We start from the raw sequence: 19,346 nt of genomic DNA, 5'->3' as shown, positions 1-19,346 counted from the left end.
AAGGTTATGTTGGTTCCAGTTTTTTTATGGAAGTAGTTAATGCTTATTAACTCACACTTCCTTCAATATTGAGTTTTTGGCAATATTAAAATTTATGTAAATTAACAATTGCCTGTTAGTTAATTGATACCTCTCTTTGTAACCAATCTGCCTCACATTCTTTAATAATTAGCAGCTTCAAAACATACTACCATGTTCCATGAACTGGTGATGGAGGTAGCTATATCTAATCTAATACAAATCAATCTAATACATCAAAACAGACAAGGAAACCCAGTACCTTTTCTCTCAGGATTTTATTGAGTTCATTATTTTCATTACAGACACCCATCTCTCAGAGTGTTGGTCTGCATTTGCAGTGGATGTTATCAACTCCCAAGTGCCTTGCCGAGTCTTTCATAAGTTCTTCCAGTATTCCCATAAGCAGTTCCTTTATTCACATCTCATTTCACTGCCCCTATTTCTTCTACTCCCCAAGCTACCTCATGCTTTATGCTTAAATCAAACATCAATAATGAACAAAACACACATATCCCGTGAAGGTCATTCTATGAATGAATGAGTGGGAGAAACAACAATGGCTCTGCAGTCAGAACACAAGCGTGCAGCATAAGGAATGCACTGGACATACAATAGCATGCTCTTAACATTGTCATGTGAAAGATGACGTCCGTCCAGGACCTGCACCAGAGCCTACTGCATCTTGGCTTCTCTTATGCCCTTTTCATATATCTGTTTAGATTCTTGACCCTGGAGACATGTTGGCATCTGGAGGCGGTTTTGTCTTTGTCTCGGGATAGACCAGGAATCCAGTGAAGGTGATGTACTTGCCATGGTTGCTATAGGCACCATAGCCATCGTGCTGGTGGCTGTAGAGCCAGACGGTGTCGCCATATTGCAGAGGCAGCATAATGCTCTGGCTCTGCATCTCGCGCCTTTTGGAGTGGTTGTCATCGTAGATCATCGCCTGAACCTCGTTGTGGTTCTTCATCAGTTTCACGGACATGGTTTTGAAGGGCATCTTGCCAATGGTGAAGGAGAAATAGTAGGCGCCTGGAACGCGACACGTAAAGATGCCGGTGGAGAAATTGAAATCTTTCCCAATGTTCACAAATTCTGTGTCAAATGTGATTGGCTCGTGCTGGGTTTGCTTCTCATCTGACCCCAGGAGGCTTTCCGAACGGGCAGCAGAAAAGGCTGAGCGAGTATCCTGCGATCTGCTGGGCTGGTCCGAAAACAGGTGCTTCTCTGAGATTTCGTTCTGGTTCGTTGAAAGTTGCTGAATTACATTAGGTGAAGAAGGCCCTGAAGTTTCTCCTAGCTCTTGGGAACCGACACTGTTTTGAAAATAGCTGGATGTGTCTGGATAGATGAGGTACCCATTGAAAGTTGTATAGGGACCTACATTGCTGTAGAGGGCATATTTGGGATCTCCATGTAAGCGCAGCCAGACTGTGTCACCGTAGTCCAACTGCAACATGGCACTCTGGCTTGCCACTTTCCGCTCTTTACGGTGATGCTCATCATATACAATGGCTTGAACCTCGTTCTTGTTTCTCATCAGCATGACGGACAAGTTTTTCTTGGGGTACTTTCCAACCGTGAAGGAGAAGTAATAGGCTCCAGGGATACGGCATCGGAATAATCCAGCTTTGGGGTCAAAGTCCCCGCCAATGTTCACATAGACTTTGTCAAAGGTGATCACCATTTCAGTGCTGCCTTCCATACTGCTGGTTCTAGCGACGGAGAAAGCAGACCGGAACTCAGATCCAGAATCAGCAGGGAAGCCGTAGACAATGGAGCAGGTGATTTGACACAGGAAGCCAAACAAAAGTTGGGTTCTCAGTTGAGTCGTCATATCTAAAGAATTTTTTTAAAAAAGTGAAGGGGACAACATTTTAGTTGAAGTATTTCAAAACAAGGTAAGAGCAGGTTCAGCGCTGCAGCTTGATCACACTCAAAACTGGAACAGATTATCAGCAGGGAGGGAAGCATTTGAAATCCAAGCACCAAAGATCCTGTGGCAATCCATGTAAGACTACCATACCTTGACCAGTCTCAGCTGGCATCAGCCCACACGTTTATGTATGAACAGGAATGAACTCCAAGGGCATATCCAACTCTGACTGTTTAAAATCAAAACCATCCAGAACAATACCCTTTGATGTGGGAAAATGTGGCATGGGGGAAGTTGGGCTGGCCAACTTTCTTAAGTGCCAGCTGTGACATGAGTCATCATGGATCAGTGTTGGAAGGTGGGGTGATAGTGGAGGAGACTGCTGGAGTTTCATGTGAATCCAACCATTCAACATGTGTCTGCAGACAAGCCCTGCAGACTTCTAAACAGAGCTCTATTTGTTGCTATGGCAACCTAATTCTGTCCAATATTTTAGTTGTTTCTCCATTTTTAACCAGTATTTGTTCACCTAAACCTACTATTGACATTTCTCTCCCTTTTCAGTTGAACACTGCTGTCTGGTTTTAAGGAACACTGATTGCTAATTCAAGATGCTTTGCCCACTGAGAGCAAGAGGTCCGGAAACTATTGTTAACAGGGCTAGATTCAAAAACAGAGCTTGGGGTGGTAGTGGAGGTAAATGTATTTTAAGCATAGAATTCTTTATTACAATAAAATAAATTATCATATATACAAGCACTCCAAAAATAAATCCTTAATAGGCCAAATCTGCTTACGGTCTCCACCAAAGCATCAAATAAATGGGTTTGGCTCATCTTCAAAGATATTGCAGAGGTTTTAGCCTATTAAGGATTTATTTCTGGAGGGTTTGCTTATATAATAATTATTGTGATAAATAATTCCTTGGTTTAGAATGTATTTCCCATTTCACTCTGACTTTGACTGCTAGTCCCCCCTGCCTCCTTTTCCTAAGGTGCCTTGCTTGTTTGCATGCCAGGGCTGGATGTGATTTGGTCACCCATCAAAGGGTTTGGGTGATGATGAGATGTGTGGGCTTTGTCCTGCTTAGCCTATTAGCAGCTCTGGAGTAGGCAAATGTAAACAGAGCTGCTGAGATCTAGGGCTGCTCCCTGGTTGGTTCCAGAAAGGCTACTTCACTGCCAAACAGTAGGGGCATTTCACTGGGAAAATTAGGAAAAAAGTGAGGGGGGGGGGACGACAACATGAAAATGAATACACCATTGTTCACAAACCTGATTTTATCATTTGGTAGGCTAAAACTCCAGACAGATAATCCAGTTCCACCCCCCTGGATGAGGCAATCTGCATGCAGCTCCACACACAGGAGGGGATGGAACCAGAAAGCACAAAGCACAATGTCTATATTAGCAGTAAAAACCAGACCTTTCGTGAAAGGGAGGGGGATCCAAACTACAGGATAGAAATAGATTGGGTTGCCTACCATAAACAACCATCGATGGTCCACGAGAAACACAGATGAGAAAGAACTAAATGCATTTCCCTCCCTGCTCCAATATATATAATCCTAATGGCAAGAGGCCAAAGCATGATCTATTGGCACTTTCAGCCTGAGAACAAACCTGGCAGTCATGGCACAGACATGGAGCTCTTTTCACTGTCCTTTCTTTCTTGTGCTCATTAAAACATCACTCAGTCTGAGAGCTCAATGGCTGGGGTCTCTTGTCTGCACTGTCTGTCACTTCAGAGCTGGCCCACTGCCAGGTGGCAGCCTATTAATTTAGAAGGCTGTGCTGTTGGCATCAAAGGGTTTCAAAGGCAAAGTGCTAGAGATACCATGAAAAAGATACGCTTCGCCATGTGTGTATGTGTGTCTGGAAACTCTGAAGCACAAGCAGAAGTAAAGCAAGTGGCCTACAGGTGTTGGGATCCTCTTCTAGGGAGAGATGCTGGTAGGAAGAAAAAATACTGTCGTGAGGATTTCAGTCCTGGTTGTCTTTACTCTCAGGCCTGTGTCTCAAATTCCAGGCACAAATCTGGACTTCTGAATGGTTTGATCTGTCTAAATCAACAGTTGCATAATTAGAAATAGAGGGAAATATCAGGTCTCTTTTATCCCCGTGTGCTGCAAACAGCAACTGCTTTTGAGCAGACCCCTTTCATGTAAAACCTTTGCACGCTCATTACCCCAAAGCTATGAAGACTGTGTCTACAGGAGGTTTCCTCTCAATTCTCTGGTACGATAGAATAGTAAACACATTCACTATTTTCACATTCACAGAACAGGAAAAAAAATACGCCTTCACTCAAAGCTGCTTGATGTACACTTTTTTACTCCAAAGCCACATGTTTCAGTTTTTATCTAAGTAACTGCTTCTAAATTAAGATATTATAAGGTTGAATCCAGATCCTGTGAGCAGTTTCCACTCGTGAAATGGGACTCTCTCACCACACTCCTCTCCCATAATGGTTTAACATTTTCCCGAGTTCTCAGAGTGGTTTACCAGTCAATCCCTCGTTCCAGAGAACTTTGGGAATTGTAGCTCTGCAGGGGGAATACGGGGTCTCCCAACAACTCTCAACACCTTAATATACTACAGTTCCCAGGAGTTTATTTTTTTTGGGGGGGGCGGGAGCCATGGTGACTCTTTAAAGTGGTACCATAGTGCTTTAAATGCATTGTGGGGGTGAGGCCTACATGAGACTTAAATTCAGTGCCCAATACAAGCCCCACATTTAACAGGAACTGGCTCCACTCAGCTCTGAATGGCGCAGAAGGACAGCTTTGTATCTGCCACACAATTGTCTCTATGAGCATTAAAAGTGGTATGAGAAAGACTGTGTGTATGCAGAGGTGCTTTGAAACAATCGCAAAACCCTGCAAAGCATGTTTACCAGAGGTGAAAATGGGATGAATGTACATGTCATGAGAAGCAATCTGTTTCAAACCACCTTCAACTGTCTCCAGTCTCAGTCTGTGGATCCTTAGTGCATTCAGATATTATGGCCACAAGATTGCACTGAAGCCCTGGAGGGCTGCTATGTCTTTGTTCATACTCAGGCTGGGGATGACAGCAAAGGACTGAGCTTGACAGCATGTAGCCAGCATTGTTCCAAAGCACGTCTTATTCTCTGGGACAGGTTCAGCATTTCTCAGAGAGGCAGCTGGTAGCTGCTATGCAAAAAGGGCTTGCAGACTTGAAGACGTCTCCACTGAATGCTGACCCCCATGGTCCCTGAAACAACAACTGCCCTGTTACTGCTTCAGTGTTAATTTCCGGATAAAGTCATTATAGAAAAGGCTAAATTTAGCCGCTTTGCAGCAGCTCTTGGATGAAGTAGCCACTTAGTTTCATTTTGAATTAGAGCTCTTCCTAAATAGTCAGCAAATTATTTGCATTTTCTCAGAATTCCAAATCTCCCTTTGACAAAGGTGTCAGAATGGTTTGATCTTCTGTCTCAATCAATAGTCATTCATCAGAAATAGAGGGGACTATTGAGCTACTTTTATCTGCAAACATTTTTAAACCACAAAAATATCATGAAATGCCTTTGTACATGCGTACATTCAGTTCACATTAAAGGACAACCTACTTAACTCACACTTTCTGAAAGAAGATGGAAACCGAAACACAGCCATCCCTTCAGATTCATACTTCTCTGAATTTTGCAGTGCCCTTCTCCGGCCAAGTAATATGGACAAAAGCGTATATACTAGTGTGAAGTGTGAAAATGTCATATAAACATGCACTACATTAGGGAAAATATGCTTTGCAAAAATGATTATATTAGGTAAAATTCCATACAAAGATGTGTGTATTAGGAGAAATTTGTACTAAATGCCGATAAATTTTTACAAGGACTTCTTTTTTCAAAGCCCAAACTGATGTGGAAATGCGGGGAACTGAATTCAAAAGTGGGAAAAATGAAAAATGGAGAAACCATCATTGACATATTCACCCATCTCTAAGCTGACTGAGCTGCAGGCTCACCCTGTGTGCTGACTGGAAGGGAGCAGTGAGCAAAGCCTGGTGCTTTTTGACTGTATGTTGTGAGCTAGGGGTGAAATGAAGCAGTTTTTCATGGCTATTGCTGGAAAAGCTGGAGAAGCTGTTAACACTGTTCAGTTTTCCAAGCCAAACATCTTGGCAAGACTGCAACAGTGACCAAGGTGCTCCTTGGCCAGGGCACTATTTATCCTCAGGCTCACCCAGATCTGAATGTATCACTGGTTTTTGTCCTCATATATTAATATAGTTTCCCAAATGTTCCCCGGATAAGAAAATACTTACAAAAGTAAAAGTGGTTATGTGATTTGTTTACATTGGTTAGAAATATTTAGCTACGGTATTTACTGCATTTGATGGCTATTTTACCAATCCTTGTGTTGTTAATGTACAAAATCCATTCCCCTCCCCCAATAAAAAAGTATGAAAGAAAGAAAGAAAGAAAGAAAGAAAGAAAGAAAGAAAGAGAATTAAATATAAAGTGCAGCTCTGGTAGTAGTGTGTCCCATTGAGAAGACTCCCATGGAAGTGAAAGGGATAAGAGATTCCATGTGGACACATTGCTCCAGGGGTTGGAAATCAGGCAGTTGAACAACTAGATCCTTCTCTGCTAAGCCAGGCATTTACTAGGTCCCATCATTAGGTAAGAACCCACTTCCAGACATCAGCAGGATCACTTTGCCTGGATTATCTAAGAAGATAAGGTGCAGGAGAAGAGAAATTTCAGTTTGAACATCCATAAGATCCTCCAAATTAAGGTGCTCCCTTGAGGGTGCAAAGCATACCTTAAATCCTTGGGCCAACACAGCCACATTCAGGTTATAAAGCTGCATATCTTCTGAAGCATACTAGGCAGGATATAAATGAGTCCAGAACATAAATTAGATGGTGATTTCTCTGTAAATGTTATTTATTAATGAAGTCAGCCTCTCGGCCATCAATCATGAACAGATGGCAATTTTTATGTGGTTATAGCACCCAGAGTGTACCCACATGTGACTCATCTTATTGCTATTAAATTAATGACCGGGAAGTCAAGAGCTGAAACATTTAACAGTTCACATATTCAGCCACTACTTTCAGCCCCTCTCAGAAATTAAGTATTTCACCATTTTCTCAGGGAAACAAATATCAATAGCCTCACATTGGTTAGAGAGGAGTTTTTCTGACCTCTGGCAAAGTCAAAATGGTAGGTGAAGTTTATCCTTGCATTTTTATGTTCATGGTGTTAAGACTGCAGGTGGTGTCCATAATGAATCTGTGGCTATGGAAAGGTGAGCCTTCTTCTAATTAATGAGGCCAGAATTTTATGAGGAGGCACAGGATAGTTCTATATTTTAATCTGGACACTGCAGATGTTCCACAAACACAGACTCTTTGGACATATGGCTAATGGATTAGACCCATGATCGAAAAAAGGTGAACTGCCTACTCACATGAAATGATGTAGCTGCACGGAATGATATAAGTACTTCTCAATATCTTGTGAGCTACATTTTTTTAAAAAAAATCCTGGTACTTTCTAGCCGGCTGCACTGTAACACATCACCCTAATGTCTTAGGACAGCTGCAAGTGTCTCAATTATATGAATCATCAAAAGCCTGTACAATGAGCAGCCTGCATGCCCTGTGGTTAGCAGAGACGTGATAAAGCTTTTTCTTTGATTTGCCCTGATACTGTGTGCTGCCTGTTCCATTCACAGGATGCTGATCCCAAGTATCAGATGATGACGCAATTTATAATTTGCGTGCATCATCACAGGAAAAAGTTAATTATACCTTAGAAGGACTGAATCTATATGAAACTAAGGCTCTGTTCGTGGTAGAAGATTTTGCCTGCCTGGTTGTCTGCATTGCCAAAAAAGAGGACACACTTTTGCATAAGCCTTGCCTATGCCAATCTATACGCATGGATCCATTTGTAGAAATAATAACTAGAACTGAGTGAGGAAGACTATGAGAAGGTGACCTGTGTACCTACCTGGATGGTCAGCAGCATAGGAACATAGCAAGCTGCCTTATAGCAAGTCCAACTATTGGTCCATCTAGCTCTGCATAGTCTACATTGACTACCAGTGGCTTTCCAGGGGTTCAGACATGGGACATTCCCAGCCCTGCCTGCAAATGCTGAGGACCTGGGACTTTCTGCATGACGTTCTGCCACTAAGTTAGAGCCCTTCTGCTTTCAAGGCTCTTGCTCATTCTTCTTAGGGTTCTTTGTCTTTAAACCAGACTTGGACCCTTCAAATAGAAGAGTGGCCTCTGTGAAGCTGCATGCCCACCCTAATGCAGAGCACTAAAACTACCCAGTATGTGGACTCTATTTCAAGTGGTAGGGTATTCACTATGACACTTAGCTCAAGGTTGATTATATAGTAATATGGGTTGGCACTTTTTGAGGGGTGCACGAATGATGATTACAGTGTTTCCCATTCCACTATACCTGATCCTTCTGCACGCCCCACCCCAATAATATAGTCTTACAAATCCCAGAGAATATGACATCGGGAATATTCCATACAATTTTGTGCATTCTAACAATGCATAAGCCTCATGGGATTTCAGTGTTAATATGCCACAGTCAAATGGGCAAAGCCTCAATGAGAAGACTTAAGTATAGGAGTCTAATTCCTCAGCTTCAGTTTATGTTGTGCATTCAATAATAAAAAAAACACCTTTCCAGCAGTTGTTCTGCAGCCTTCTGGTCCCAGAGAGATTTCCTCTGGTTTTTGGCTGGTGGAAGAAATGCACTTCTCATCCTCCTGGTACCTGATGATCTTTAACATCCCCCAGAGCTGTCTTTTTAGGTGTTTGGAAATGGCTAATGCCTGCAGAAGAAAAACTACAAACTCTCTCAAGAGCCTTTCAAAAAAACAACAACAAATCAAAACAGGTTTGTACTCAAAATGATTTTTCCCCCTGTGCCTAATTCATTTGGGACCTTAGAGTGGGCATTAGCAGCAAGTTATCTGAAGACCACTGCCTTGTTTCCTTTGTATTTACACTACCTCCTTCTTCACACAGATCCTAAGATTTCCCAGTTCACTTTCCTGCCATATTATATGTTATTCATGTCATAAATATGACATGACATTTTGAATGGCAGATATGACCCATTAGGCAATGCAAAGCAATGAACAGCAACAATATATAGATCAGAGGTAGCCAGAGTGGCCACTACAAACTCCCACCATCCCTGATGATTGGCCATTTTGGCTGGGGCTGATGGAAGTGTAGTTCAACAGCATTTGGAAGACACCACATTAGATGGCTCTGCCACAGATCCAGGCATTATGTTTGCAAACTGACATCATATTCCAGAGAATATGTTATATTTCAGAGAATCTTGTTAATTTTTGTGTGTGTTATTATATTTGCTATTGTTTACCTAAGTGGAAAGATACAGGTGAAGCTGCAAGTGTTTACTGGTTTGTGTGAGGGCTTATCTTCTTATCTATCTTCTTATCCTTTAGGTTAGGAGGGAGGAGGGAGAGAGCAAACAAAGCAGGAGACCAGGGTGCCTGCAAATTATCTGTAAAGTATCGGTCCAGCTGGGCTACCTCCTGGGAAGCTGTTAAGCCTGTTGTTCATCGGTATATTGCCTTGTTGAAACACTTATCACCATGTTATTTCAATACCTGTATTCAACCGATAAGGCCCTACTTTATACCCAATAATAAAGGTAAAGGGACCCCTGACCATTAGGTCCAGTCGTGACCGACTCTGGGGTTGCGGCGCTCATCTCGCTTTATTGGCCGAGGGAGCCGGTGTTTGTCTGCAGACAGCTTCTAGGTCATGTGGCCAGCATGACTAAACCGCTTCTGGCGAACCAGAGCAGCGCACGGAAACGCCGTTTACCTTCCCGCCAGAGCAGTTCCAATTTATCTACTTGCACTTTGACGTGCTTTCGAACTGCTAGGTTGGCAGGAGCAGGGACCGAGCAACGGGAGCTCATGCCGTCGCAGGGATTCAAACCGCCGACCTTCTGATTGGCAAGCCCTAGGCTCTGTGGTTTAACCCACAGCACCACTTGCATCCCTATACCCAATAATATCATAGTTTACATTTACAGCTTCTTTGGGCAGGGTGGCACACCCTGTTGTGGGGATTCAAACCTCTGACCTTCTGATTGACAAGCCCTAGGCTCAGTGGTTTAGACCACAGTGCCACCTGCGTACCCTATTTGTATCTTACCCTTCCTCTAATAACCCTGCAGCAGCATACCTGGGGTGATCTCATTTTCACAGCAACCACATTAGATGGTAAGACAGGAACTTGCCTAAAGTGATTCAGTGAGCTTCTTATGGCTGTCCAAATGTGTTTTTATTCAAACAGAGTTTACAACATGGAAAATAAATTGCAAGGATATTTGACGGTTCAAAAGGTGCTATTCAGACCAATTATTCATAAGATTATCATTGTGCTGTCAGCGTTCTCACAAAGATAGCGTGTTTCACTGTGATAGCCATACCTGTCTTCCAAATGCTGATCTCTTTAAATGTGGATCCCCTTTGTTTCTGATTCACATTCTTGCTGCTATTTGTAAATTAATCATAAATTCTAAACTTGAATAGTCTGCATGATGCTGAACTCAATGGCACGATTCACTGAATGGGTCCCGTCAGCGGAAGCACTGTGGAAGAATTTCTGCTTGCACAATGGGGCTCCCCTCCCCCCTGTCCTACATGCCCACCCCCTGAAACTGGTTCAGGGAGGGGTCAGGAGAACCCTCAGCATTCAAAGGGAATTGGCAGGTGTTCCATTTGGCAAGCTGAAGAACATTATTTTGAATTCTTCCCAATGTTCTTTCCACTAAACCACACTCATTTGTTGACTCCACACTCTTATTGAGTCATGTTCCACCTAGAGAAGACATCTCTTTGACTAGTTAGTCTTCAGGGTTTAGTCAAAGGATCTCAGTCAGGATATATATATATATATATATATATATATATATATGCCTTATCAACAAAGATATTATCTCATAATTCTCCTCCTCGTACGGCTGGTTTAATTTTGTCTCCTTTTCTGTTAAGAAATGCATCAAGCATCCTCTACTAAGCCAGGATTATGATACGCTCAATGCAGATAGCCTTTGATTGCTGATATTATCAATAAAGATTTGTTCTTTTCTGAGATTTAGCATGTAATTTTTGATTTTTATTCATGAGAGAGGGAGACTGGCTGTGATCCTCAGGCTTCATTTCCTATAAAAAATACAAAGTGAATGAATCTCCTATAAACATAATAACTTTCATGATCAGTCTGTATATCTTCAGGTTCTCTATGGCTGCAGCTCTGAGTCTTTCCAGATTCTGCATCTCTCCAGTTATAATATTGTTGTTTAAAGACTGAAAACATATGCTCTGGAATCTTTGGTTTTTATTTTAAGAGGAACTGAACTATGTAGAATTTTCATTCTGAAGATAATCTTCAAAGTTTCCAGATGATGGTTCGAGTCACTAATGGTATCTGTCATAAAAGAAGGCTTCAACTCATTAACAGAGTATTAAGTGTGACACCATGGTTTGAAACTGCTCCACTATTGGTATTGTCAGTTGATCTTACGTTCACTGTTCTTGTAAGAATAAAAAAATTCCTTCCAGTAGCACCTTAAAGACCAACTAAGTTAGTTCTTGGTATGAGCTTTCGTGTGCATGCACACTTCTTCAGATACACTGAAACAGAAGTTGCCAGATCCTTCTATATAGTGACATCCATGGAAAGACCTGGTTTGAACAAAGACATTGGATTCTTATCCCATTATACATAACTAAGCCATTTCTCACCTTTTCACCCCTTGCCTTTTCCTGTAAGACCTATTACAGTCGTTAAGAGTCGTCAACAGGCTCATCTCAGCTATCTGCCAATCTCCTATTCGCACCACCCTTCTGAGTAATACCCCTCCCCACCTTCTCACTATATAGAAGGATCTGGCAACTTCTGTTTCAGTGTATCTGAAGAAGTGTGCATGCACACGAAAGCTCATACCAAGAACTAACTTAGTTGGTCTTTAAGGTGCTACTGGAAGGAATTTTTTTATTTTGACTATGGCAGACCAACACGGCTACCTATCTGTAACTGTTCTTGTAAGACTTAGAGCTCATCCAGATTTCCTTTTGTGCCACACTTTCCAGGCACAGGTTTGTGCTTTAAATCTCTGTTTCCAAGTAGCTTTTTGGTATATTCCCCAGCGCTTCCCCTGGGAAAACTGAATCAGAGCAAATGGCAATTGGGTTCTCTGCAGGTTGATATTTGCTCAGATTCAGTGGCAAAACGAGAGTTTTCTTGGGGAAAGTGCAGAGGCAAAACAAAAACCACTGAAACATGGAGCATTAAGCCGCGACCTGTGTCTAGGAGTGCAGCACAAAATGAAATCTGGATGAGCCCTTAAAATGCAGTATGGATAAGACACAATGCACAGTTAATTGTTATCAGGTTTGTCTTAATGGAAAATGAAATGCTCAAAATACTCCACATTCCACATTTTAATGCCTTTTACAAGTCTTGCTGATATTGACAAAGGTGCAGATGGGATTTCTTCTTCAGACACATTCCTCATCTATGCTTCAGGAAAGCAAAAAACCAAAAACTAATCGCATGCCTTCTAGATCAAGATACTTTCCCTTGGCAACATATATATGCACGACACAATACCTCCAGTTAATATAATTGACTTCACACTCCTTTTTCAGCAAACACCTTCCATAACTGTTCCTCCAGTGAGGGCAAATCAAGATATCCATATGATGACTGTTCATAATTTCCAGAGTAGTTCTGGAGTGCAACATGCTTTATCATTCTCTCTCAATTTGCTCCAGTAGCAAGCCTATGAGTTAGGTGGCTGCCATTTCTCTGTCCAATATTACAAATCAAAACAGAGAAAGTTATCTTCCCATGGCCACTTGATGAGTTCATGGCTGATGAGACTTTCAGATTTAGGACGCACAGTTACAATTCCAACATGTAATCTGCTGGAATCTCACTAATCATCTCCCTAACATGATTAAACAAGGTTTTGACCTGCTGGCCTCCCTCTGATCAGTGGGATCACATGAGGCTCAAATTCATGTCAGAGATGCAAAGGAAGTAATTATATCGTTTGTGTCATAAAGTTTATGGGAGCAGCTTCCCTTACAGTAAGAATACATGGATCTCTTTAAAGCAGGGATGGGGAAACTGTGGCACTCCAGATGTTGCTTGAAAACAACTCCCATCTTCCTTGACCATTGGCTAAGCTGGCTGAGGCTGAAGGGAGTCAGCAACATCTGGAGGGCTACAGGATCCCCATCCCTGATTTGAAGATACCACATTACCTGCTTTGTATTTCTGATGCCCTTGGAACAGATCCAGCCCTTTGTAACTGGATCAGGAAAAACTGAAGCAAGGAAAAGGGTAGGTGGGAGAGGCAGTACATCATCATACCTTGAAGCCCTGATATCGATTTGCATAGCTTCAAAAATGGCTGTAATTTCCAGCTAATATTCTCTCTACAGTCATCGCCAGTCTCTCTTTGCCCCTCTCTTGAGTCTTCATCTCAGCACTGCTAAGGTAGACATTCTAGCATTTGACAAATACAGGAGGCTGAGGGGGAGGTTGCCACCACGAACTCATCTCTCCCTGCTCCTCTCCTCTAGCCTTTGCAATCAATTACCAGCCTCTAGATGGATATCTCTGCTGCTTGGCTCTGTGATCAGTTCCTGCTCCTAGCAGGGTGATTCCTACTGGAAGCCTCAATCCTTTGATCAGGCACAGCAAGGATTTTCTCTCTTGTTCTTTACTCTGATTAGAGCATGCCAGTAATTTACAAAGCATTGGTGAGAGACAGTAGAGGACTATGGAGCTACCAGAATTGGCACACGAAAGAACACACAGAAGGGGGATGAGAGAAATTTCCAGCAGGCTACATGTGGCTGCATAAAAACAGTTGGACAACATTGAAGTACTCAAGTTGCAGTGAAAAAAGTTAAGCAGCATAACATTGCATGTACAGTATCTGGATTCTTAAGTTGCAGCACTGTGGCCTTGCTCTAATGCTACACTTACTTATACTATCAGTGAAGCTGCTGGTCCTGCTATGGCGACTGCCTCCAGCCCCCAACATAGAAGGGTTGCATAAGGGCACTTATAGGGCCAGTCCACCCATGAGGCAAGGTGAGGGGACCGCCTCAGGTGGCAAGATCCACAGGGGCAGCAGATGCCAGTGCCAATCTTTCTTCCTCTCTTGTTCCTGATGTACATCTTCCCTGACCTTCCCTCGTGGGAACTGTATCCTGGCTTCAGGTAAGCCGGAGCAAAAGTTTTCCTGCTTCTTTCACCCTTGCAATGCATAGGCTGATTATATGTATAAATGGAACCACAGGCTCAGGCTTTCAGTGAGTAATGAGCTTCTAAGACATATAAGAGCCAGGATCTCTGCCTCTACTGATTGCTGATTGCAATCAAGTGATCTCTGAAATTTCTGGGGAAATCCAGAAAGTGAGGCAGATAGCAGATGTGAGAGTGGGCATAAGCCAAGTGTGTGCCCACATTATGTTTCCAATGCAAGTATTTCATGCATGCACTACCGTGTCTAACACACTTACCATGTGAGTTGGCCCATACTCATGTAGGGTTAACATGCCAGTGATCAGTGACCAGGGCAGGTGCCACTGCTGGCATGCAAATGATAGTGCTTTCTCCATAGTCACTAGTTGTCTGTTTTAGCCCTCATTCCTTCACTCAAAATGCTTGGTCTTTACTTTTAAGAACTGAATATTCAAGGGATGCACAGAACAAATGGGTGGAGATTAACGAGCTTGCCACATTAATGGTATACATATCATTTTGTAACTCAATTAGAGATTGTCTCAAGTTTTAAGCAGTATATAAATATATGGAATGAATGAAAGAATAAACCTGTGATTTGTTACTTCTAGGGAATAAAGCAGAGTTCAGACTTTAGCTTCTTAGACTGACTCTGCCAAAATATTATAGACTGTCTTCAAAACTAATGCAGGAGAGGCATAAGAATGGGATGAGAAGGCACTACCCCAGTATGATGTTTTATCAGGGGGTCTCTTTGCTAAATAGTGGTAAATGAAATAAATCACACATAACATTCAAATCAGACATAGCTCTGATGCTTGAATTTGTTGAATTCAAAAGTAGGCAAATAGCTTTGAATCCCATAAAACTCTGGCTTTGATGATGAAATGTTGGTTTTAGGTTTTCGAGCTTTGACTTTCTCTGTTTTTCAAATCCAACAATGTAGCCTGAAATGGTCCTGGAATAATTTAGTTTGCCTTTGAAAGGGAATGGCAGATTAGAAGGTGTTGTTTTATAGTGGCAAGGGGAGAAAAATATCCATTCTTGTTCCATGTCAGTTTGCATCACTCTAAGCATGGCCAGGTGTGTATATTTCATGTATCCACAGACTCCTTTGTTGAAATGCAAAATTTGGTTCCGAAAGTATCTCACCTTTTATATTGAGAGAGTGGGGGGGGGGGGGGAGTCCAGACCACAAGGCTGTTAAGAAAGGCTTGGAAACATGAGGGCAATATCTGCTAACGGCTAAGGCACTTCCCAGATTGTGCAGAATGTAGAGTAGAAATCTGATTGCCATACACGATCCAGACGTTTTTCCTATGATGAGCTGATCTGTTTCAGCAGAAACCACATTTTCTAAGTGCTTAAACAACAGCACAATGTTGCTGAAGATGTGTGTCTCACAATTCTTGCACAAATACTGTGTGGAGACTTGAGTGGTTGTGCTGGTGTTGTGGGCTGATATTGGGACAGTGCCTGGGACATCATTGCAACAGCTTATGATTTAAATTCCTCCCTCGCCATTCTGGGGGTTTCAAATGCCAGCCATTAAGCTACCTTTCTGCCTGGTTCTTCCCTTCCTACATTTGAAAACTGTTTACTCCACCTCTTTACTATGTGGGGATTAAGAGATGAGTATTTTTCCACTGCAACTGCATCAAAACCAACCCAGATTGTCTAGATTCGGTCCTCAGAAATCAGGAAAGAATTGTGGGGGCTTCCAGTGGCCAGTGATTGAGGCTTCCACACCATGAGCAGAAGTTTATCAGTCATGATCCCATGTGCTGCTATTCTGCAATGGCTGAGCCCCCTAACCATGGCCTCCCTTCCTTCTTTCCCTGCACATATTATTCCCAATCATTCAACCCTGCTTTGGAAAGAAAATTTAAATGGATCCAGTGTCAAAATCTAAATGGGCAAAACACCAGAATGTAGGAAGTTGAGAATATTTGCATCTATTTAATCTGATTGCATAACCGAGTCAGGAGACCAAACCTGGAACTCAGGGATGCATGATTTATGTACAAAGGGCATTGTTTGCAGAAACTTCGGATGAAGAAATGGGAATGGATATTTGTATAAGTAGCATGCAACCAATATATTATGGCTGAAATTGCAGACACAGAAAGGAATTGACACCCATGAACCCTGATAAAAATCCTCCATTACCTCTGATGTAATGGACAGAGCTTGACTGAATTTGCAATCTGTCATTCAAAATTGTGAAGCCAGCAAATATAAGAGTCGTAACGTTTGAAGGCTGGGCGGGGGTGTGTGTTTTGGTTGGTGTTTTACTGTTAGTTACTTGCTTTACGGTCACAGCAGGCTATTCGTGCATACAAATGAGTCCAGTAATCCTGCCCCCCTGCCCAAAAGATGGAAAAGGTTGGTTTAGATGTGACTTCACCTCAAATTCAGCCTCACGTTGAAATGCTAAGATACTTCCCTCCCACACTTGTTATGATTGAGACCCTTGATGTATTCAGACAGATCTGGAATGATTTTCCTGTTATTGGTTACGTATCCGATATTAAGCACAGAAATAAAGACAGCTGCCATGTGGCTAAATGGGATGATATCCTCAAAAGCAGAGTATGTTAAAATCTTGTTACGCACTAGCTCCCTGGAGAAGAGAAGCTGCAGGAAATTACTGTAGCACCAAAAATGAATAATTGAAGCAAAGCGCATTCAATATGTGCATAAACACAGAGGCCAGAGTGCAGCCTCCTAACCAGCTGGCAGTGCAGAAACTCACAAAGAAAGTGCCGGATAGATAGATTTCTCAGGAGAAGCTGACCCACTTTCGTAGGAGCTTTGAGGGCCCACGAAGAGGTCACAGCAAGGACTGTGGCAACATCGCCCTGGATCGGGATGGCCTCTTGATCAGAAGGCAATTGCTTCACAATGTGAGGCAAATAAACAAATGTTAAGAAATGAGCCTCAAAACGTGTTTCCTGGGTTTAACACCCTGCTCATCCTCCTGCTCCTTACCTGCTGGAAAAAATTGGCCGAATAGAACTCTGTCCTCAGGTTTCAACTCCAGAGACCGACTAGAGAGATTCTCTGTATGCCTTCCCAGATAACCTTGTGTCATGAATTGAGATGCCCACCCACCCATACACACACACACACACACATACGTTCCAGTATGCCTCAGTTTCTAACCCTAGAGAAAGCAGTCAGGGAACCCAAAGATTATGAGAAATAGAACGAGAAATCAGATGATATCCCATCATTGTGGTGTAGAGAGGAGGTTAGCAAAACAGCGCTCCACTTGAGAGATCTCGGGGGTCAAATATCCCAGACTGAGGAGGTGTCCTTCATTTTTAAAAGGTTGGACCTTGGTTCTATTGACATGAATCGATCCCTTTAGCTCCATTGGCATTAACTGATTTTCACATTTACGTAGAAAATATGGGGCGTCCCCGCCTCAGTAAACACAACTCTAAAACATCCCTTCTTTTTTACGTTTTGATCTGGCGGCTTCCTAGATCAGTGACAGGTGGGGGGAGTGGATCAGTGGGGAGAAGGACACCTGGAAAAGGAGGTCACCTGTAAGGACCTTAGAATGGGGGTGGGGGTGGAGCTGATCAAGAAAACCTACAAGGCTGAGGAGTCTTTATCTATATCCAGGGCTACACCATCTATATCTTGCTAAATGCCTCCCTGTCTCCGTCTCCCTGCCAGGATTCTGCACGGGGCTTTAGCCCGCAGGCTCCATCCAGACTCCCCCTTCCGGACCAGAACAAAGCTCCATAAAGATAAGCCATGCATCAAATAGGTAATCCCATCTGCCCCGGATAATACTTTACAGAGAGACACCCCCCGTTCCCGCTTCACAGTAGGACAACCCCCTCCTCCTTTTCAAACCCTCCATATACAGCATTCATTGCCCCCTCTCCGGAGGAGAGACCACTGTATCAAAGCAGGGGGAGAGAGAAAAAGAAAAGGTGGGAAAAGCAACCTCGGGCGGCTGCCTCTCTCACGCACCCCCAATGGAAGCTGCCCTGGGGGCGCTGCTGTAGGTGGCGCTTCGCCATGTACCTGCTGCTGCTGCTGAAGTGGCCGTCGCCGCCGTCTGCTGCTGGAGGAGGCGGGAGAGAGCCGGCTGGACGGCGGCTGCTGTTGCCGCTGCACTGACAGCTCTGGAAGCGGCGCCGCGGCTGTGAGGAGGGCAGGCAGGCGGGCGGGCGGGGGCGGGGTGGCTGGGCAGAAGGGGCGCCGGCGCGCGCGGGGCTCCGGCGCAAAATCCGGGGCCGGAGGAGGAGCCGAGGAAGGGCGCGCGCGGAGGGCGGGGCGCGGCGTCTCGCTTCCCATGCCAGGCAGTCATGGCTGCGGCGCCTTGCTCGTGGGGGTGGTGGGGTGCCTCTTCCTCAGGGCTCCTTCCAATGGTGCTGCGGAAGGCGCCTTTGATGCAGAAATTCAACAGGTGTGGCGTTGGGGGGGGGGCGAAGCTGAACCTGAGGGGTTTCTGCCTGCCAAAAGCAAGCGCAGGTCCTTGGGAAGGAGGAGGAGGCTGTATCCTTCCCCGCCTCCACCCACCAAATGACTAGCCCTTCTGGAAAGGAGAAGGAAGGGAGGGGCAATGCCCAAGATCCAGGTCTTGGGGAAGCTAATCCTTAGGGGCAGCTGGGTCCACCTTGCCTGGGAGGGAGCGGGTGGCGCTGTGGTCTAAACCACTGAGCTTCTTGGGCTTGTTGATCAGAAGGTTGGCAGTTCAAGTCCGCGCAACGGGGTGAGCTCCCATTGCTCTGTCCCAGCTTCTGCCAACCTACCAATTCAAAAGCACACCAGCGCAAGTAGATAAATAGGTACTGCCGTGGCAGGAAGGTAAATGGCGTTTCCATGCGCTCTGGTTTCCATCATGGTGTCCCGTTGTGCCAGAAGTGGTTTATTCATGCTGGCCACATGACCCAGAAAGCTGTCTTCGGACAAACACCGGCTCCCTCGACCTGAAAGCGGAGATGAGTGCTGCACCCCATAGTTGCCTTTGACTGGACTTAACTGTCCAGGGGCCCTTTACCTTTTTACCTTACACTGCCTGGGAAAGAACATGGTATTTGCAGTAACAGCTACCTACCTTACCCCTTGACACATCCTTTGTAATCATGGTGGGACCTGTTGAATTTCTATTG

At 43.8% G+C, this 19,346-nt stretch overlaps 1 protein-coding gene across 2 annotated transcripts; it reads right to left on the bottom strand.

The window, feature by feature from the left end:
• Positions 1 to 277: 277 nt before the first annotated feature.
• C1QTNF4 (C1q and TNF related 4) lies at positions 278 to 18,402 on the bottom strand. Of its 2 annotated transcripts, none has more exons than XM_082225948.1 (2): positions 18,176 to 18,402; positions 278 to 1,860 (listed from the first exon to the last, which is right to left on the bottom strand). In XM_082225948.1, the coding sequence occupies exons 1-2, from the start codon at positions 18,249 to 18,251 to the stop codon at positions 737 to 739; spliced, it is 1,200 nt and encodes a 399-aa protein (XP_082082074.1). In that variant the 5' UTR covers positions 18,252 to 18,402; the 3' UTR covers positions 278 to 736. The 2 variants fall into 2 exon arrangements, with proteins under 2 accessions (XP_082082074.1, XP_082082073.1); XM_082225947.1 differs by lacking the exon at positions 18,176 to 18,402 and adding an exon at positions 2,159 to 2,198.
• Between the last annotated feature and the right edge of the window lie 944 nt (positions 18,403 to 19,346).

Source organism: Podarcis vaucheri (assembly GCF_965113315.1).
Source record: "Podarcis vaucheri genome assembly, chromosome: 1".
Lineage (NCBI taxonomy): Eukaryota > Metazoa > Chordata > Lepidosauria > Squamata > Lacertidae > Podarcis > Podarcis vaucheri.
Note: the sequence above shows the minus strand (reverse complement) of the source record. Positions and strands in the feature narration are given on the sequence as shown.